Source organism: Theobroma cacao, chromosome 5, assembly GCF_000208745.1.
Source record: "Theobroma cacao cultivar B97-61/B2 chromosome 5, Criollo_cocoa_genome_V2, whole genome shotgun sequence".
In the NCBI taxonomy this organism is placed as follows: domain Eukaryota; kingdom Viridiplantae; phylum Streptophyta; class Magnoliopsida; order Malvales; family Malvaceae; genus Theobroma; species Theobroma cacao.
Window position 1 is genome coordinate 22,553,297 of NC_030854.1, and position 22,918 is coordinate 22,576,214.

At 33.3% G+C, this 22,918-nt stretch overlaps 1 protein-coding gene across 2 annotated transcripts; it reads left to right on the top strand.

The window, feature by feature from the left end:
- Nucleotides 5,261-15,985, top strand: LOC18598716 (type II inositol polyphosphate 5-phosphatase 15). 2 transcript variants are annotated; one of them, XM_007028365.2, is made up of 11 exons: nt 5,262-6,046; nt 6,791-7,043; nt 7,834-8,644; nt 9,955-10,127; nt 11,083-11,167; nt 11,726-11,891; nt 11,994-12,034; nt 12,127-12,394; nt 12,650-12,773; nt 13,433-13,793; nt 15,303-15,985. In XM_007028365.2, the coding sequence occupies exons 1-11, from the start codon at nt 5,401-5,403 to the stop codon at nt 15,657-15,659; spliced, it is 3,285 nt and encodes a 1,094-aa protein (XP_007028427.2). In that variant the 5' UTR covers nt 5,262-5,400; the 3' UTR covers nt 15,660-15,985. The 2 variants fall into 2 exon arrangements, with proteins under 2 accessions (XP_017977286.1, XP_007028427.2); XM_018121797.1 differs by having other exon boundaries at nt 5,261-6,046; nt 11,726-12,034.

Sequence of the window (22,918 nt, forward strand, 5' to 3'; positions counted from 1 at the left end):
CTTTTGATTATCTCGGGGTCCATATGCCACTGTAGGATAATTTTGAATACCTGGTTTACTGTATCACTATGTGTATGAATTTATTTTGTTCTTACACTATAAAAATTATTTATGCATAGTTCTATAAAAATTGTTTTATAAGAAAATGGAATATATTATCGAATATTTTTATTTAGTCTAATTAGCCAACTTTTCACTCTAAATGGATGATTTAGATTACAAAATTTATTTTTGATCGAAAATGGATATCTTTCTACCATATGTTGTACTTTTTTCAAGTTTCAAAATTTTAGGGTAAAAATGACCAAAATACCCCTGTGTGGCAAAAAAATTTTTTTGATTGTTTTTGATCTAAAATAGTTTATATTCTCTTAAAACTCGATATTTAGTAACTATTGCTCACAGGGAAAGTGGAAAACTGATGCAAGAGCCTTGCGAGGTTTCGATTGACATTCTAGGTAATGAATGTCTATCGAGACTTCGCAATGGTTGTCATGGGCTCGAAGGGAGTGCCGGGTCGTGACACTATTTATCTATATACTATTTGTTTGATATGTATACTTACGTAGGTAGAATTTTAATTGACATCGAGACCATTTCTTATGTCAAGAGTGTTTCCACATGGGGCAGTGGAACTTGTTGATGGTTCAACTAACAAGTCGTTTAAGGTGACAGGGTAGTAATTAAAGCATTATTGGGGAGGTGACATTGATCATCAACACTCCTCCATTATTCTTTCCAACCACAGTTGAGTTATAGAGAGAGTCTAGTTAGAGACTATAAAGATAGCGTTGCTTGGGAGGCAACTCAAGTTTTTCTTTCTTAAGTCTATTTTAGTTAAATTTTGAACTTTTACGTTTAAAATTTTGATTTTTGATTACTATTTTTTTGGTTTTCTTTTTGCAGGTTATATGTTTATTCAAAAAAAAAAAGGAAGGGGGAGGGGTAGCATCGTTGGTGTCGCAGCGCCAGTCACCCAACGCCTTAGTGCTAGGGATGCTACCAACTTTCCAACAAGGTTGGGCTATGGTGCCAGACCATCAACGCCGCAACATTAATGAAAAAAAAAAGGTTAAAACTTGAGACCTTGACACCATGGCACTAGAGGGCCAACGTCACGGCATTAGGACGGTGTTCTCCCACTTATTTAAACCCCTCCACTCTTTTTTTCTTCATTTTAAACCCTAACTTCCAATTTTTTTTTTCACTTTCTCTCTACCAAAGGCTGAAATTTCTCTCGCCCATTCGCCAAAATTTCAAAAAATTTCCATCTTCTTGCACAAAAACACAGGATTTAAGGAGCTTGAGCAACATTCTTCCATCAACAAGCAACAAAAGTGCAGAATTTTTTTTAATAAGTACCAAGTTCTTGAAGGATCTTTATTTTGGTGGAGATTGGCTAGTATAGAAGAGTTTTTTTAGTGATTATTGATGGGCTTTTGATAATTTTAGATTATAAGTTATTGTGCTTGACGATTTGATGAGTTGAATTGGTGAATTTTGAGAATTGGATAGTCAAGACAAGTGCATAGTGTCAAAAATTTCTGCACTTGATATTAGAGGATATTGACTGGGTTATTTTTTATGAAATTCACATTTGCATGTTAGTTTGTAGAGAGAATTGAATATAGTGTGATATTAAAGGAGATTTTTAGTGAATTTTTATGTGCATAGAATATTTTTTGTGGTTTGCTTTTGAATTTTGAATCAAAATATTATGGCACCTAAAAGGCCTAGGGTTAATGGTAGCAGTGGGTTTGATAGGTCCAAATTTGTATAAGCTAAGGCATCGGTATGCCACACATAGTCATTGCTACAAAAATCCTCAATGTCAGAGAAAGGTATTAGTGTACTATTCGTCCATTACAAGCATATTTTGAACATAATTGAAAGGCAAAATTGAGAACATTTTTGTGCTCAACTAAAGGCAGTAATGATGCCAGTTATGCGTGAATTTTATGCCAATGCATACGAGCACAAAAATAGAGTTGCTTTTTATACGGGTTATAAAATGCTTTTTGATAGCCATACTATCACCAATTCTATAACATCTCAGATGTTGAGATTGATGAGTATAGCCAATATTCTGAATGGAAATGTCGACTTAGATGAGGTCATCAATTTGTTGTGTAACTTGGGTACTGCATGGAAAACGTCAAAAGGGGTTCCAATGTCATTCAAGGTGAGTGCTATGAAAAATAACTATAAGGTTTGGTATCATTTCTTGGCAGCCAAAATGCTTTAGTTAAGCACCTCAACAACATCACTAAGGATAGAGCAGTGCTACTCTATGCCATTATCTTAGGTAAATCCATTAATATTGGTCAATTGATTTTCAATAACATTGTTTCTACTGCTCGTTTAGTTAGAGATGACTTGTGGTACCCGTCGCTCATCATCGCACTATGCAAGCAAACCAGTGTGCAATGGATTAGCAATGAGGAGCTTTTGCATCCGCGAGTTCCTTTAAATGTTGGCATTATTCACAAGTCCAAGCTTCGCAACATTTTGCTGCTGGTGGGAGTTCATCTCTATATTAAAACCTCCACCGGGTTAGACAAATTTCACCATCCCACAAAGAATGAAGTGTCTAGAATATCGCATGGCACATCAAGCAGAGTGTATAAGAGTGATGGAGCATATGTTCTAGGCCCGCGCACACCATATAGGGATGGACATGTCCAGTTTTCCAACAATGCTAGAAGATCCTAACATTGTTGAGTTTGATGAGGAGGAAGAGCGAACTAAAGGGAGTATTCTCTTCTTTACTTTTAGTAACATTGGGGACAATGCTAGCTTTAAGTTGGGGGAAAGGGGGAACCTTTTAGTTTTAAGCTTTATTTGTTTCGTTTTGCATTTAGACTTAATTTTAGTTAAGTTTTTTTCATTTAATTTTATGCATATTTTAAGATTTTGAATTAGAATTAGTTGCGCCAATTTATTTGATTCACCTATCTAATGATGATAATCAATTATCTTGTTAATCTTTTACTCATAGTAAATATGAATATTGTTTGAGTGTTATGTGAATTCTTATGTTAGAATCATGATAGGATGAGATTTCCATAATTGAGCACTACATCTCTTGTATTGAAGCATTATGTACCTTTAGAGAAAGATTAAGTAAATGTAAATTTTCAAACCATGTTAAGAGTTTTAGAATTTGTTTGACTCTTCCTTGAGGTGAACTCATAGGCTATACTTAGTTAGAGAGATGACTTAGGCCATCCTTCGACTAGTTGAGCCTTTCAAGCTAACCTAATTACATTTTTATCCCTAGTAAATCACTTTGAGCTTAAATTGTCCTTTTCTTTGATTAAACACATGAATAAATTAGCTTAGCCTTCGAAAAATTTTCCAATTTGATAACCTTCCCTCTTAAGGATATATATTGTTTTAAGGAATATATATTGAGTGATTTGATGAAAAAGTGGAAAAGATGAAGTGTAGAGAAAAATGTAAAATTTTTGTGAAGTAGTCATTCCACTAATAATAAAAGAAACAAGTTTGGGGGTGTTGAATTAAGAATAAAAAAATGTTGGATGAATGAAAAGTGAAAGGAAAACAAAAAGGTGTACTCAGTGAAGAAAAATAAGGTTATATAGGTTTTAGAACAATTATGTGCTTAGGGTGATTTGAGCTACATATTGTCTCACATTTTACCTTGACCCTAACCACACATTACAAGCCAAATAAAGTCCTAAGGATCTTTAGTTAAGTGCTAGCCTACTTAATATCTGCCACAAGCTCTGATTGTCATCTAAGAACCTCTTTATTAATGCCACCAAATTTGAGAAACAGAGTTTAAATTGCAAAGGTTGGTGGAAAGCCAAAGACTTAAGAAAATTTCTTGAAGAATAAACCTTTGATTTTCATCGAACCTTAAATCTTGCTCTACAAAAGAGGAATTTTTGAAGGAATTAGGATTGGGGTTCTAATTATGGGGAAGACAAACAACCAAAGAATTTGGGGTCAGGGTTTAAAAGGAATTGGAGCTTTTTGAGATTTGAATATTGAATGGTTTCGTCTCAACATCTTTTTTGCTACATTTTAGGGAATTTCAAATTTTGAGAGAAAGAGAAACTGTAAGACAAACATGATAGTGCTATGTTTTAGCTAAAACAAAGAAATATAAAAGGTTTGGATTTTTTGTGGATTGCAAAATAAAAATTGTATCTAAATCTTAAAATCCAAGTACTGTCATAAATTCTTTAGATGCAAAAGTGACAATGCAGCTAAAATTGTGTCATTAGAACCCATTTATGTTGTAGTGATAATTGCTAATACCCTATATTGACACAACACGATTAAAACATGGAAACACAAGTTGTCAAGTCTAATATTTATTGATGTTTAAAGTATGTTTTATATTGTGATTTCATGATTGGTTGTTCAAAAATGCATGATTTAGAGAAAGATTTATAGTTAATTGTAATAGAATTTTTTTTTTAAAGTTTATAATCTTATACAAGAGTGATTGAGTTTTTAAAATTTTACAAGCAAGTTTATGTAATTATTAATACATGTTTATTTAGTACAATAGCATTAAGTTAAAATAAAGAGTGAATCCATAAGCCAATTACTTGAGGCATGTAGAGGCAGGCTTCGTTGACATTTGGCAAAGGTAGATTTGACTTCAAACTTGACCCGTACATTTGGATTCATTAGAAAAATATTTAAAAATATTTTTATATTAATATTTTATTATTTTTATATTATAGAATTTTACTAAAAATAATAATTTATTAATATAATAATATCATGAGTCCAGTTAGATTGTGGTCCAGCCTAAAAAGCTTGTCCAAGGTTCCGCTCTAGTTAGATCAGGCTCGTTGGTTCGATAAATGGTGGAGCCCATAGATAGATCTACTTATTAGAGTAAATCTAACAATGTCACGTTCACACACACATATATATATATATATTAAAATTATAAAATTATTAAAAGAATTACTATTTAAAAAATATAAAATATTAATTTTTTTAATTTAAAGTACACCAATTGTAATTTTAACTTTTCACATGTTATTTTGTAATTCTTTTCTCAATTAAAATTTTATGGTTAAGATTTATTCCTAAAAGAATTAGACCGCCTTAATAAAATAGTGAAAATATTTTTGTAAATTTAAAATGTATCTAATTTATTCACCGTAAAAATGTTTTAATTAAGGAAGAAATAGAAGTAGGTGATCCGTGAAGTAAAGAAGCGAGCGTAAAGAGAAAATGCGTTACGGTGTAAAGTCAACTTTATTACTAGTTACAGTACTTCAAGGGTCCGTGGTTTCAGACAAATAGAAAAGAAAATGCCTGCATAACCAACTAACTAACCGATAAGAGTATTGCAAAGTCAAATTTCCTCCTCATTCATTCTCTATTCTCCACACTAAGCTGGATTCCAGCATGGACGCCAACGATGACATTCCCTCTCCCAGTCCCAGAATCTTCGACCGTTACGCCTCTTCGTCGGACGATGATTCGCAGCCTTCCTACCCTTCCCTCCACTCCACCAACCGACGCCTCGACTACATGATTCAATTCCTTGACCGCAACCTTCTACCGCAACACTCCTCTAGTCCCAACGCCTTCCTTCCCGAGTTTGTCGCCAAAGGCGGTGGCCAGGGCATTTTCACGCTGCCCGATCGCAGAGCCCTCCACCCTAATCGCCCTCCCCACCTCGAGCTTCGACCACACCCGCTCAGGGAGACCCAGTTCGGCCGCTTTTTGAAAACGATCGCCACTACCGACCGGCAGCTCTGGGCGGGCAGCGAGAGCGGGGCGGTTAGGGTTTGGGAATTTAAAGATTTGTACGAGGAAGGGGAGGAGGAGGATGCGGCGCCGTTTAGGGAGTCACCGGCGTTATCATCGAATGGGAATGCGGCTGTGACGTGTATGGTGGGGGATGAGGGAAATGGATTGGTTTGGAGTGGGCATAGGGATGGAAGGATCAGAGGCTGGAAGATGGATTGTGAGAGTGGTGGGTTTAAGGAATGGTTGTCTGGGCAGGCTCATCGTGGGCCTGTGCTTTCCATTATTTTCACTTGTTACGGTTTGTCACCCCTTTTCTTTCTCTACATTTCTTAACGACTACAATTGTGTTTTTGGATTCCAAACGCACCTTTTAATATTAATGTGGATCCTGTTCTTGCTGCCGCTGCCTCTATGCGACGCACTAATATTTACAAGAAAGATGGGGAAAACATAAAAAGTCTAAATTGAACTTCTATGCTGTACTTAATTAATACTTTGATGGGCGGTTGATTAAGAATAGATTAGCATCTTTTTAAATTTACAAGTTTTATTCATCACCTTGTCTATCATCTTGCCTATTCTATTTTAAGTTGAAAAAAAGTAAAGGAGCAAAGGCAAATAGTCTCCGTTGCAGTTACATTTTTGAAATCTAGTACAAGTAATTCTTGATATCTGGTAGAAAACAATATGTACAACCGGAAGACATTTTATACTTTTCCTAACCATACCTCACATAATTGACAGGAAGAGTGTTTCTTTTTTTTCCCTTTAATATAAAAAATTTGATGTTGATAAATCCATGGATCTGGAAATTCACTTCAGATGATTGAACCTCCTCAAATTGTTTAAAAATGATTTCTCCCAAGTAAATAGGCGCCAAGAAGAGCAACATGTCTCTTCAAGAACGATTTCTTCATCCCTAACCAAACTTGTCACTTATAATTGCTTGCCTACATCTAGTGTCAAAGAATGGTGATCTCTTTCAAGTTATCTTATTTGCTGTAAATTTTGTTGCCCCTCACTTTTTTAATCTTGGATCCAGGGGACGTGTGGTCTGGTTCAGAAGGTGGTAATATCAGGATTTGGCCATGGGAAGCTATAGACAATGCTCTCTCTCTAACAATGGAGGAAAGGCACATGGCTTCTTTGTTAATGGAGAGATCATTTGTTGACCTTAGGAGCCAAGTTGCTGTAAATGGCTTCAGTTCTATATTAAATTCAGATATTAAGTGCCTTCTTTCTGATAATATTAGAGCTAAAGTATGGAGTGCTGGTTATCTATCATTTGCGTTGTGGTATGTTTAGAACATGAAAGCTTTGAACAGTGAGAAAGTTCTGTTTTTCTATTGATAGATTGTTGCTATGTATTTGGTTCTTCTTTTGATAAATAATAAGCTATATAGACATTCCAGGTCTACTCTCTTTCCTGATAGTCTGGATCAATTATGATGATCTTGTAGCTCGTGCTAGAACAATGCTTCCTGTCTGCACTCTTTAGCTTGTTAGTTTTGATCATTCCCTTACCACTTAACAGTGTTAGAAGAAGATGCCACATTCCAAGGACAAAGAGCCTTACTATTTAAGATTTACAATCAAGTCAAAAGTCAAAACTATGACAGAAATGGAGCATATATCATATTCTCATTAATAGCTCTCTGTGCTAAAGGAGATACTTGTATCATTTCTGTTGAATATGACATTGAAAGTACATGTAAAATTGTTAAAACTTGTTAGAGGTTTCTGTCCAAATTTGTGATGCTTTTTGAAACTATGAGGAATACAATCCAGTTTCTGCTTCAGATATTGGCTGTATAGTGCACTTTTTTCTAGGATAGAATAATCTCTAGATTGTTACAACATTTTTGTTTATTTTGAAATGTTTGTAGTTTTGGTGACAAACAAGGATGTGGAGTAATTCAACTTTATGTACAGTTAGAATTTCTTGCAACTTTTATTATATTATTTTGGCCCCAATTTGCATTTAAATTATGTGATCTTACGTTTCTATTGTAAAGATGTTTGTTGTTCTTCTTGTTTCTTTTTCGATTCTTTTGTTGGGTTACTCTTAGTATTGTAAAATGACAGGGATGCTCGTACAAGGGAATTACTCAAAGTTGTCAACATTGATGGTCAAATTGAAAATAGAGTGGAGTTGTCCTTAGTTCCAGATTTTGCTATGGAAGATGAAATTAAGATGAAGATTGTTACCAGTTCAAAGAAGGAGAAAACCCAGAGTTCCTTTGGTTTCTTTCAGCAGTCACGTAATGCCATCATGGGAGCAGCTGATGCTGTTCGTCGTGTTGCAGCAAAGGGGGGCTTTGTTGATGATAGTCGGAGAATTGAGGCACTCACTATTGCTATTGATGGAATGATCTGGGTTGGGTGTGCAAATGGCTTACTTATCCAGTGGGATGGAAATGGAAATCGTATACAAGATTTTCAGCATCATCCTTCTGCTGTTCTATGCTTATGTAGCTTTGGATCACAGTTATGGGCAGGTTATGCAAGTGGTACTGTCCAGGTTCTAGACCTTGAGGGTAATAGGCTTGGACGATGGGTTGCTCATAGTAATTCTGTACTGCAAATGGCCATTGGAGCTGGTTATATTTATACCCTGGCTAAGCATGGTGGTATACGTGGATGGAATATCACATCTCCTGGACCTCTTGACAGCATATTGCGTTCAGAATTGACTGCAAAAGGGTTTCTATATACAAGGATTGAAAATTTAACAATATTAACTGGTACCTGGAATGTCGGGCAAGGGCGAGCATCTATGGGCTCACTTGAAACTTGGCTACATTCTGCTGTTTCAGATGTGGGAATTATTGTTATTGGGTTGCAGGAAGTTGAAATGGGTGCAGGTTTTCTCGCAATGTCTGCAGTGAGAGAAACTGTAAGATATCTTCTTCACCATACTTCTTGCAATGCTTGTTAATGTAATGTGAGCATTAGCATTATGATTTTTGAGTTTAATCTTCCAGAAACAAAGAACATGCCTCAGTTGCTCCTGTGAACTCTACTAAAGCTATATTCTGTTGCATGTAATCTGTTTGGGTTGGAGAAGCATGTTATGTAGATGTTGTTTCATAATAGAACCATGCAAGTATTAGTGTCTCAACTTTCTAGTCAGACTAATAGTTGCATTGACCAACTGCACCTTATAGCTTGTGTTAGGTGGAGTATGTGTCTGTTTTTAATATTGGTGTTAAAGTGAACGATTCAAGTGGAGAGATACATGTCTGTTTTATAAAAATTCTTAAGTTGTAAGTATAGGGTTTGGGACAAATTTGATGTTTGATCATTGTCTCTCTCTAATACAAGCAAAGCATTCAACCAAATTGAATTAAAAAAGTAGAGATTCCAAGGAAGAGGATTAAGAAATATGGAAAAAAGAAAGAATCGAAGCAACCTGTGCTTCTTACAGAAAGCTTCTAGGTTACAGATTTTGCTTTACTTCCTAAATCGAACATTACAACCTCTAAACTTTAAAGACTCTGACCATTGAGTTAGATTCTCATCTGCCACTTAGTTGGTAGAAAGAAAGAGGTATAGATAGACAATAAATGTTGTATGGGGCTTGCATGGACAGTGGCTATGGTAATTATGACCACATTCTGATATGCACTTTGCGAAAGGTAGTCACTGAAGCAATGCACTATACGAGCTATAGTAATTCTTTAATACGTGACGAAGTGTGCTGAACAGAGACTTGACCAGCATGGATTTTTTTCTTGGAATTCTCTCTTCTTTAGTTGCTTTGCCACTTGGAGAGATGGTCAATCGTGAAGTGATAACTTTCATGCTGAAACCAATGGCTATTTTTAGAAATGAGATAGAAATTAACATAGCTGAAAAAGGATGTACAACTCTCGTTACCTTAATGGCAGCTAGAATGAAGTGGATTTAATATTTGCCTTCCTGCAAAGCCTGCAACAATTTTCCTTATCTAACTAATCTGTATTTATAATTAGGTCACTCTTGGTGTTTGCACTGGACCTTTCCCAAAAGGAATTAAGGGCAAGGAGAAAGGGGAAATAGAAAAAGAATGAAGAGGACCTTTTTTTTTAATCAGAAATTATTAAGCGTCGTGCTGAATATGAATGCCAAATTGTTATGCTGTATTTGACAAGTTGCTGATATGATTTCCACAATTTTCAACCTTTTTATTTATCCCCACTTTCTTGCCTCTCCTTTTCATCATAGGTAGGGCGTGACGGGAGTGCTGTTGGACAGTGGTGGTTGGATTTGATAGATGAAACATTGCGTGATATGATGGAAAGAAAATCACAGGATATGATGGGAAAGAAGTTGCATGAAAGGAAAATGTATGAACGTGTTGGATCTAGACAGTTGGCAAGCATGCTTATTGCTGTTTGGTAAGTGTCTATCATGACAAGAACTTGGATGATTTTCTGTTATCTTTTTCTTTTCTCCTGTTTTTTGAAGATTAAACTTCTTTTTTGTTTTGAATTATATTGCTTATTTTTAATAGTTATGTTAGATAGGACTACTTTTCTTTCCACTTGTTTTCTTGCAAGGCTGGAAGGCATGTCAGGATTTCTATGCAAAAAATCAGTAACTCTATAGTAATTAAATTTATTCTAAAACTAGATTATTTGCCCTTCTGCAAACCGGTAAAATAAAACTGTAATATGAGAACATCTTTTATATTCTTGTTTTCTTCTGTTGTAAGAAAAGGTTGTATTAGGAACTCTTCCTCGAGAAAATTCTAAGAAAAGATCACTTTGATTCATATACATTCTTTTCTATAATTTAACTTTTGAATTAATAATTAGCTGATTTCATCACAACGAGAATGTATCTTTTATGCTAAATTGACGTAATTCTGTTTTTGTGAAAATTCATTCATCATAGCTGTCTTTTTTTATTTTGCTCAATTCATTATTGCTGTCTGTTATTTGATTTCCTATCTCAACCAAAAGATGAAAGTGAAATCGGTAAAGTGATTTTGCAGTTTTAATGGATGCATAGGACCTCAATGCCTTGTTTAAGTGCATGCATGTATTGTACATAAGAGGAGTTGTTTTGAAATATAATTAACAGACTAGGCTTCTAAGGGGTACTTAGATTATTCCTAACATATGTACTTACAAAGTAGGCTTAGTTTTAAATATTTAAGCCACAAACAGGAAATAAATTACATAGTAACAAATTTCCAATATTTACAAGAAATTTTCCCATAATATGCCAAATTTAGTTGTTTTATTGATCTCTTTCTTTTCTTAGCCATTTACTCATCTTTACTTTCATGTTCTTATTAGTGCATGTTACCTGGTTTTTCGATATCTAATGGTTGAATTTGCATTTTAGGGTTGAGGGTAATCTTAAACCGCATGTTGGGGATATTGATGCAGCTGCAGTGCCATGTGGCTTTGGGCGTGCGATTGGTAACAAGGTATTGCTCATCATTAAATGGGCATATTATAAACCATTTGGTTCTATAGTTCTTGGATATTATTAAAGTTTAGTATAATTAATACATGAGCTTAATCTTATGCTTCATGCACAAGTATATTATTTTATATTAGAAATGCTATATTATACATATCAACCAAAAATTTAGGGAAAAAATTCTACCCACAAAATTAAACCAAGAAATTTACAGTTATCAAGGAAGAGAAATGTGGTGTCTTCGTACAATTCTAGTAATTCTTAAATTAAGGTGTGGGCAAGAGATTTTAATTGCCTAGTGAGAAGTTTTTGGCTATTTCTTTTTGCTGCTTTAAGTAGTTTCTAAATTCATAAGCTTGATGGATGAGAATCATTAAAAATGCTTTACTTCTTTCTCTTTGGATATTCAGTTTTCACAAAGGACTGATTGGCTACATAGAAAATTATAAAAAACAAAAAAATATTGTTTTTGGCTCGTGAATTTAAGTTTGCTTATAAATTATAACTTTAATGCTTTACTGTTTTCTGTTTAACGCTGATGTACTTTTGGTTGTTCACCCAGGGAGCTGTTGGTTTAAGACTAAGAGTGTATGATAGGATATTTTGCTTTGTTAATTGTCACTTTGCTGCACATTTGGAAGCTGTTGGTCGTCGCAATGCTGATTTTGACCATGTCTATCGTACAATGACGTTTAGTCGACCATCTAATGTCTTCAATACTGCTGCTGGTATGGCGCTGTACCTGTTCTTGCCTTGCTTCCTTGCCTGCTCAATGTATTTATTTTGGCTTGTTTATAGATCTAGCTTGCCATTGGTCCTTTCTATTGCAGCTGGTGCTTCTTCCGCTGTTCAAATGCTTCGTGGAGCTAATGTATGTATAGAAGCCACCATTATGTTTCGTTTGCCTTTTGAAAGGTTCATTCCTTCCAGTTAGTGTGTGAGACAGATTTGATGCTTGTACAGGCTATGGGTGCCCACTCTGTTGAAGCGATGCCTGAATTGTCTGAGGCAGACATGGTTGTATTTCTTGGTGATTTTAATTATAGGCTTGATGGTGTATCATATGATGAAGCAAGGGATTTTATTTCTCAAAGAAGCTTTGATTGGCTTAGAGAAAGGGATCAACTTCGAGCAGAGATGGAAGCTGGAAATGTTTTCCAGGGAATGCGGGAAGCAGTTATTACTTTTGCTCCCACGTACAAATTTGATAAGCACATAGCTGGTTTATCAGGTATTTTACTGTTAACTATGAATTCTTCATCTACCGTATCTGTTGCTTGTTTCTAAACTGCATTTGATGAGTCACTAAGTGTTTTTGTTACCTATCCAACTTCTGTGCATTTTATAATTCATAAAGGGGTTTAGCAATTTCACTTGTTGAAGTTTTAAGTGGTCTATTATGAGGGGCTCAGGAAAAGGTTTCTTGTTAGTGACAGGTATTATTATCTTTCTAGGAATTTGTTTGATTGACTAAAAATACCTACAGGTTATGATTCTGGTGAAAAGAAGCGCATTCCTGCCTGGTGTGACAGAATTTTATATCGTGATAGCCGACGAACTTTGGGATCTGAATGCAGTTTAGATAGTCCTGTTGTCTCTTCTGTATCACAGTAAGTTTTAATTGGTTGTTGTTTTGGGAAATGTTTAGGGATCAGTTAATGTCTTCAAAATAATTGCACGCTCTAATTTGCCGCATAATCTGTTTTGATCCTTTCTGGTGAAGGCAATGCAAGAACAGTCTTCTATGCATATCAACTTTGTCAAAAAGATTTTTGGACATTGATTGTTGTTTAACCCAGATATCTAATACAAATAGTAAATTGCCCCACCAGTCCATGACATTTTCATAATGCTTCATTTTCATCCACGATCTAGAAAGCTCAATTTCTCCATCAACACAATCTTTAGAATATGGACAGAATTTTCCACATGTATACCCACCTAAGTGTCACAAAAAATTCCAACCATATTCTGACTGGTTGTTAATGGGCGGACAGGTTTGGAACAAATTTAAAAGGTGATGGATGTAAAAATCTAGGTTTTTAGGTTGTGGATGAATAAAACATTGTGAAAAGGCCACGGAAAGACTACTGTTGCAATTTTCTCCTAATATGAATGAGGATTTGATTAAATGTTGGAAATATAATACCTAATTAAGAACTCAAGCTTTTGCTTTTTCAGGGCAGACTGCAATTTTTTTTCCTGCTATAATCTATCTTTATATCTTTGTAATTATCTTCAATGAATCCTGATATATCCTCTTAAATAGGTATGAGTCTTGCATGGATGTGACAGACAGTGATCACAAGCCTGTGATTTGCATATTTTCTGTTGAAATTGCTCGTATTGATGAGTCAGTAAGGAGACAAGAATTTGGAGATGTAATGAGATCAAATGAAGAAATTAGGTGCAAGATCGAAGAATTATACAAGATTCCAGAAACTATTGTGAGCACTAACAATATAATCCTCCAAAACCAGGACACATCAATTTTGCGCATCACAAATAAATGCGTGGAAAGCAATGCATTGTTTGAAATAGTTTGTCAAGGTGAATCTACAATCAAGGATGATGGACAAGCATCAGATCATCATCCAAGAGGTTCCTTTGGCTTTCCACTGTGGCTTCAGGTAGGTTTTTTTTTTTTTTTTTTTAAGCTTTAGGTGGATTATCGTATTTAGCAGGTAGGGTTCAGGGTGCTCTAATTGAAGAAAAACTACTTTAGCCATACTTGAGTGAGAATTGGTGTTGGGTCCATGATGCTAGGGCTGAACTGACTTGTGCTGGTCATTTTTTAGGGCCTTTGAAATTCTTTATTGAATAAGAGAATCAGTTGAGGGAACTTTGATTTGGAATATGTAATGATTGTGTTTGGAGCTAAATACAAATCTAACCTTAGATTTAATTGCTCTGTATCACCTGAAATCGACTAATATAGAGTTTTTGAAAAATAATTACTTTTGCATTTTTTGAGCTGTTGAACAGGGGATCTATAGTCTAATATTGTTTGGCATGCATCTTCAAATAATTTTCTTTCTTTTTAATGAAAACTTCAAATAACTAAATAGAATTGTTTTAGCTAAAACTTCGCTGTTTTTGGTTTAATCACTGCTTTGTGTTGATTTAAGACACATAGATATTAATTATGCTTTAATTAGCTTCGCATTCATGTTGACATCCATTTATTTTGTTTATCATTTTTTTCTCTACTTTTTAAGTTTCAAATTCATTTTGGCATGATTCACTAACTCTAGTTTTCTGTTCACATAATTTTTAATGTTTTTAGAGAAGTTCAGTTATGACATTAAACTTTTTTTTTTCCATATCTGAAAAAAAGAAGAATTGGAGAAAGCAAATTTTTATTATTATTAAAATTAAAATATATTTGTAGGATATGGTGTTACATTGGAGCATACTGGCCTAATTTGGTCTTTTTAGACGACCTCAGGGGAAAAAGGCTTCTTCTTGTGTGATTGTGAACATATTTTAGATAGTTTTTGCTTCTTCTTTTTTTCTCATTTTAATTTTTATGTCTGGTATGCACACAGTTGCTATCTTTTATCGTCTAGCTTGTAACCCTTCAGTAGTTGGTTTAGGGACATCAAAATTTTGTAGTTGGCTTTGGCAGCTGACTTATTTCTGTTTAATGGAGAGGCTTTTCCATAATTGTGCTTCACTTTTATTTTGAAGTTCAGAAATATTTCGTGTCATCAATGAGACCTTGTCTAAAGTGGCAAGGCGGAAGTTCTAGAACTTTGAGGTTCCAGATTCTAGTCCCACCATGTGTAGGTTTGGTTCAAATTTATATTGGATTTGTCCAGTTATATGCTAGTTTGTTGGTTGGTTTGTCTACTCAGTGATTTTAATATGAGATGTAATACTTGATTATGATTTTAATTACTACTGGTACATTTAACTTCATAAAAATAAAAAAAGAAGAAATATGTCATGTCTAGGGGATCAATTTCATTTACAAACCCAAATTCCTGTCCATTTTGATTTATTAAATATGGTCTGGCATGGTTACAAGCTTTATGGGCTTCTGTAGATATATGAACTAAAAATTCCGGATTTTGTGTATTCAGCTTGTTAATTCTTTGGGGCTAAAGCTCTTTACACTTTGGTCATGTTTGGCGCAGGTTACTCCAGCCGCTGGTATAATCAAACCAGATCATGTAGCAGAGGTATCTGTCCATATTGAGGCTTTCCACACCCAAGAAGAGTTTGTTGATGGTTTTCCGCAAAACTGGTGGTGTGAAGACAACAGAGATAAGGAAGCTATATTGGTTGTTAAAGTTCATGGCAGGTATGCAACGGAGACGAGGAATCATCGTATCCGTGTTCGCCACTGCTCTTCAGCCAAAATGAAAAAGAAGGACCCTAAGCCTAATGATTCCCCACAAATTCAAGGAAATCTTCTTCACCGGGCTGATTATCAAAGGCTTAGTGTTTCCTATGATGTGGTTGATCATCTACGGAATTTGCATAGTCCATAAAGTGCCATTATGTAAGATATCCGCAAAATCACATGCCCTGGCTGCGTGGGTTGACAGAGCAGTAAATGAAGTGTCCAGTCTACTTTTATTAGTGTTCATAGAATGCTTATTCAGTTTACCTGGTGCCAGTTTTTGCAATGTCATCAGTATTCCTACGTGTTCTTTTTGTACTAATTTCATTCTTTTTAAGTGTACAGAATGATCGAGCGTGAGAGTAGCGTGAATCATGTCGGATTGTTTTTATCCTTTTACTCCTTTTCTTTCAGTTTCAAGGAAAATCACTATCGTATGATGAATTGTTGCTAAAGTTGGTGGCCATTAAAATTTTTTATGAGTGCCGATTCGAGATTTTATTGGATAACTCACTATTGAGTGCCATTTGAGAAGAAGCTTTCAACCCCTGGGGAAGGCTGAAGAGGGGTGACGGGGTAACTTCATTGGGAATTGTTAGTCAACATTGATCTGCCTCGGAGCATTGTATCCTCTAAACCAGGGCCAGCTAGCCTGCTTTTATCTTTAAATTAGTCTGCTGCCCATGAGACGTGCTCGGAGTGATAATTTTTTTTTTTTCCAATTGAATGAAGAATATTTTGTGAAATACATAGGTAATAATAATTATATCTAATTATTGATGTGCATTGACATATACAAAATATATAATTATTGTTATTATAACTATTATTGTGGTATTTGTGATGGTGTTTCTATACAAAAAGACATCAGAAACAAAAACTTTAAATAAGACCTTCAATCTTACAATAAAATATGTAATAACTCAATATCTCTCAAGACTTTATCTTTAGCTAGTGGATATGCACCACTTTATATTAGTTACATTTAATTCTTGAAAAATAGAATATATAATAAGTCAATCTCTCACAAAACCTCATCTTTAGTTAGCTGAAATGCAACCTTTTACATTAATTACATTTAACACTAAAAAATAATATGAGAGTAATAAATAATGAAATAAAAAAATTATTTTTTATAAATACTCATATAAAAAGTCAAAAAAATTTAGAACATCAACCGTGACAAGAAATAAATGTAATCCAAACCCAACCCAAACTTCAAAAACCCAACTACAAACCAATTCCATTAGACCTTAAGCCCATGCCTCCAACAACCACGTGTCAAACCAAGAACCCTATCAAGTGTCAAGTCAAAAACCCTTTGGGACTTCCTTTAAATACAACAAATCTTTTTTGATCAATGATAATTTTCAATACCCAATTTGTTGTAAAAAGCTTACATAAAATTATTTATTAGCTTAAATAAGGCGCCTACATGCACGTAAGTGTTTTTTTTTTTTTCATAGTCAAGTTGATATAGTGATCTAAAATGCATGTAAGTGTTTTATTTTTTTTTTCATAGTCAAGTTGATTTAGCTATATGAGGTTGTATAATCAGTTATGTACTTGTTTGCTGATGATGAAACAAAAGAGTGTATCTATACAAATTATAATACTTCTTTTTATTATTCATTTTTCTCTTAACTTTTTTCTCTTACCTTTTTGTCATAAATTTTAGATGCTAAGGTAGGCTTGAAATGGGGTATTATAGTAATATCAAATTTTATAAATGTTTAAGAGAAAAAATTTTAGATGATAAGATATACTTGAAATGGGGTATTTCAATAATATCAAATTTTATGCGTGTTTAAGAGAAAATATATTTTTTAGTTATTAAATAAAGTAAAAAACTTTGAAAACACTCATTTTAAAAAATTTATAAGACTGATAGAGCAATTAGCCTTATCAAATAGTTAAACTAGTATAAATATGATTTTACTTATAACTGAACCTCTTACAAAGTAATTGGCTATTGGATTTGGGCTTTTTAGTTGATTTACTCCTTTGGCTTCCTTTACATTGCCAAGTGTCAAGCATATACGTTAATTATTGAATTACTTAACTATACATATAATTGCAATTAATAAAATTATACTATAAATTAAGTGCTATAGTGCAATTAGTAATAAGAAAAGAAAGCATATACAGTAATTAATAGATTGAATCTTGTGAACTAATATATTCTTTTCGTTTCATTTTCTTTATTTATATCTTTTAGGAATATAGCATAAGTACGTTTATTTTATTTTTTAAATATTTAAAATTATTTTTCATGATTTTCTTTTATATTTTGACATTAAAATTTATGGAACATCAAAATTATAAAAATATAAAAATATAATACTAAATACATTAAAATAATTTTTTTACATTTCTCGGAAGTCAAATAAAAAAATAATTTTAAAATTTAACTGATTCAATATACTAATGAATGAAACAGAAAAAGAAAGAAGAAAAGAAAGAAACAAAAAATAAGGTAAGTTTGCTGGTGAATGAATTAAAAATTAAAATAAAGAGTATGAGGAAAACACGTGAACCATGCCAACTTAGACAAAAAACCAAAGCAAAATTAATGATAATAAAAATCATTAATTGAAGTTTGAGTGGTGATGTAACAAAAATCACCAATGCATGATGGAAGCAAAACCTCCTGAGACATAAAACAATACTTTACATTGCCAAGTGACAAGCAAGGAAGCCCTTTGGGGCTTCCTTTAAATATAGTTATAGATGAGAATGATAGTAATCAAAAGGGGTGAACTGAAATTAATTTTGCTTCGTGTTGAGTTTGGTTAAATGTATATAATAGCAATAATCTTTGTAAGCTGCTTACAAATTGGGTGACGTCCACACTTTGTGTTAGAAAGTTTGTTAATGTTGGGAAAAATTGTGACTAAAGAATTATAAATAATCACCTCATTAAAATATAACTTTTGAAAAGTTATTAGATATAATTATTAAATAATTATATTGTGAAAGGAAACAACTGTTTAAAAAGTTATATTATAAAAGGAAACAAGTCTTTTCATATTATTTGAAGAGTCATATTATTAAAGGTTACAAGTCTTTTCATTGAAAGACATATAGGTTGGTTTATTATATAAACAATGTTCTTATTCTGTCAATTTCACAATTCTAATAAGTGTGTTAAGGACTTTCTTGTATCTTGGAGGTTGAAAAAATATCTTAAGGAAAGTGTTAATTCACGCCCTCAACGTCATATTCTTCCTTCTTCTCAAAATATTCTTCTTCTTCTCAAAATTTATAACAATCTTAAGGTACTTTTTTTTTCAACCTTTTTCGTAATTATTTCATGATGAAGACTGAGTTGGATTCAAGTGTGAAGGTTCACTTCTAAAATCAGGAAGTGATCAAACTCGATAGATTCGACGGAACGAATTTCACTAGATAGAGGGATAAGATGGTATTCTTATTAACCACATTAAAATTTATTATGTTCTTGAGACGGATCAACCATCAAATCCAAAAGAAATCACATCAATAGAAGCAACATCTTCTAAAAATATCGTTGCAACAACAACTGCTGCCGCAACCACTACTAATATTAACATGGAGAAACAAAAACATGATGAGTTTATATGTCGTGGATACATTCTTAATTCTCTCACTGATCGTTTGTATGATCTCTTCAGACATAAGACTTCAGCAAAAGAAATCTGGACTGCACTTGAGTAATGTACAAAAAGGAGAAGAAAGGTACGGATAAATTCTTGCATTGAGATACTTTGAGTTTACCATGACGGATACCAAACCAATTATGGACCAAGTACATGAGTTACGAATTCCAGCCTCTAAATTAAACGAACTGGAAATCAAAATTCCTGACTCACTTCAAGTAGGAGTAATTTTATCCAAACTTCCACCTTCTTGGAATGGATATAAAAAGAAAATTTTGCACTCTCTGAAAAGTTTTACTATTGAAGAGTTTCAAACTCGTTTGCATATTGAGGTAGAAAATCATGCTAGAGATGCACTCATTCTTAGGTTAAATATAAATTTTGTCAGTGAAAAAGAAAAGTATTCTGGAAAATTAAAAAGAAATAGAATCCAGAAAACAGACTTCAAGAAATATAAAAGTGATAAAATGTGTTATTATTGTGAAAAAAAAGGACATTTTATCAAGGAGTGCAAGTTCAGAAATTCTGGAAATCTTGAAAACAAGATTGCTGCTTCTAGTTCTGGAAACAAGGTAAACCTTGTTGAACATGATGTTAAAAAGGTTGTTGTGATGGTGACTGAAATACATATTGGAATGGTTACCATAGTAAATATGGCTACTATAACAAAACATTCAGAATGGTGGTTAGATTCTGGTTTTACTATTCATGTTTGCAATGTCAAAAGGCAGTTCAAGAGTTATGAAGAACTCAAGAGACCGCAAGAAATTCTAATGAGGAATCATAATCTTGCTAAGGTGCTTGGTAAAGGAATGGTTGAGTTAAAATTTACCTCAGGGCAGAAATTAACTTTACCTAACGTATTCCATATTCCTGAAATTAAAAAAAAATCTTGTATCTGCACATTTATTGTGTAAGAATGGTTTTAAGATTGTACTAGAATTTGATAAGGTTGTAGTATCAAGAAATGCTATATTTGTTGGAAAAGGATATTCCTGTGATGGAATGTTCAAACTCAGTATCAATGAAGTGAATAATTCTTTTGTGTATAATGTTGAGCATTCTTCTAATTTATGGCATGCTAGACTAGGTCATTTAAATTTTCAGTCTTTAAAATTTATGTCAAAACATGATTATATTTCATGTCAAAAAGATAGTTTTGAAAAATGTGAAATTTGTGTTGAGACAAAAATGACTAAGAAACCTTTTCCAAAAGTTGAAAGAAAATCAGAATTATTAGAACTTATACATTTTGATATTTGTGAACTAAATGGTTTACCAATAAGGGGAGGGAAAAGGTATTTTATAACATTTATTGATGATTATTCTTGCTTCACTTTTGTTTATTTAATGAAAACAAAAGATGAAGCATTTGATAAATTCAAAGAATTTAAAATTAATGTTGAAAATAAAAAAGAAAAGAAGATTAAAATTCTTTGAAGTGATAAAGGAGGAGAATATTCTCTAGACTTGTTTTCTCTATTTTGTAAAGAGAATGGAATAATTCATAAAAAAAATAGATCCTTATGCACCCTAACATAATGGATTAGTTGAAAGAAAAAATAGAACATTAGTAGATATGGTAAATAGTATGTTGTTAAATGCCAAGGCTACTTTTAATCTTTGGAGAAAAGCACTTTTAACAGCATGTCATATAAGTAATAGAGTTCCTTTAAAGAAATTACTTATGACACCATATGAATTATGGAATAATGACAGAAAACTAAATTTGAATTATTTTAAAGTGTTAGGGTGTATAGCTTATTATAAAGTCACGAATCCTCATATGACGAAATTAGGACCTAAAGGTATTAAATGTATTTTTGTTGGTTATGCACAAAATTCAAAAGTATATAGATTATTGGATTTAAATTCTAATGTTATAGTTGAATCTATACATGTTGATTTCTTTGAAAATAAATTTGTTTTTAATTCTATTAATTTTGAAAAAGAAAAGCAAGTTGAAATGGCTCTAATAGTTGGTGAAAAAAGAAAAGAAATTAATGAATGTATTGAGTTAAGAAGAAGTCAAAGATTGAGAAAAGAGAAACATTTAGATTCTGATTATGTTTCTCCAGATTAATTATTTTCTAGTTGAAGGAGATAGAACCAAAATAATAAATAAAACACCACTTCTACTAAGTGTAGATACAGACCCCAGAACTTTCAATGAAGCAATGTCTTCAAGAGATGCAGCTTTTTGGAAAGAAGCTGTAAATGATGAAATGGACTAAATAATGTCTAATAATACATGGGTCTTAGTTAATTTACCTTCAGGTTCTAAACTAATTGGATGTAAATGGGTGTTTAGAAGAAAATATAATACCGATGGTTCTGTACAAACCTTTAAAGCAAGATTAGTTGTTAAAGGTTTCAAACAGAAGGAAGGCATAGACTATTTTGATACATATGCTCCATTAGCTAGAATAACATCCATTAGAACTGTCACGACCCGGAACTCCCATCGAGCCCGTGACAACTGCCGCGATGTCCTGATAGGCACTCATTACCCCGAATACCGATCGAAACCCCGCAAGGCTTAGCATCAGCTTCCGCATCTCCCCGGTGAGCGACAGTTATTAAATCTCACATTTCAAGAAATTATAAGTCATTTCCAAATCAAAACAATAAAATATTACTTTATGGCTCACAAGGGCATTTTCGTTATTTTTCTTCGAAAATACCGAAACTCGCCAAAAATATGGTATAAAAGCTAAATATATTAATACATACTTTAAATCAAATAACTGAAGAATAAAATTACTTTTACAGTGACACGTGGGTCCCCAATTGACTAAGAAGATGTAGGGCTACGAACCCTTACTTTCTAGGATGCAACTCCGAGATTAATTCTCGTCTTAATCAACTATCAACAAACTGTCCTGAGCCTAAAAAATGTATAGGAAGAAGGGGTGAGATTTTGTAATCCCAGTGAGTAAACAGATACAATCTAAAGTATCTAAAGCCGAGTAAATGGAGACAATAAAATATCCTATCCCAATATGCATTTCATAACTTAGAAATTTGTTCCATCCCATGAAAACAATTATAATTCAATTAAAATGATTTTCAAGGCTTATGTTTCTCATAAAATTTGGCTCATGCCAAAACTCATCCTCGAGGATACTTGATCGTCATCAAAACATCCACTCGAGTCCGCCAAGGCTGTTAAAACTACTTATTCATATAAAACAGTTGCCCCTTGGCGTTGGCTGAATCTCATCTTCACGTGGTGGTAAAGCGTGAAGTGGACTCAAACCCCTCCACAAAAGTTATCCTACGCGCCTCTCCCACAGAGGTAAAATAAATTAGCTGGGTTTACCGAGCCCCTCTAATAGGATGGTCCACGGAAACTCGCCACTGTAGTGTAGGTCAGCCCCACCATAATCATAAAATAGTTTAACAACATAACAAGGTAATTTTTTTATAATAACTAATTTGCACGGCAAACCATAATTCATGTAATTTCAATACAATAAACCAGCCAAGCATGCTCACACTATCATAAGCCATTTGAATTAAAAATACAATTCATACTTAACAACCACAGTCTCCATGTACTCTATTTAAAAAAAATAACATTCATCATTAATTTCAAACAATTTATAAAACCATTTTATAAAAACACATTTATTTATAAAACACGAAATTTATCCTTTTTAAATCCATTTTTCATAAAATTTATAAAATTTCATAAAAACTACCTTAGATAAATTAAATGATAATAAGTTTACTCACAGTATTAGGAGTAGAAATACTCCTATCCTCC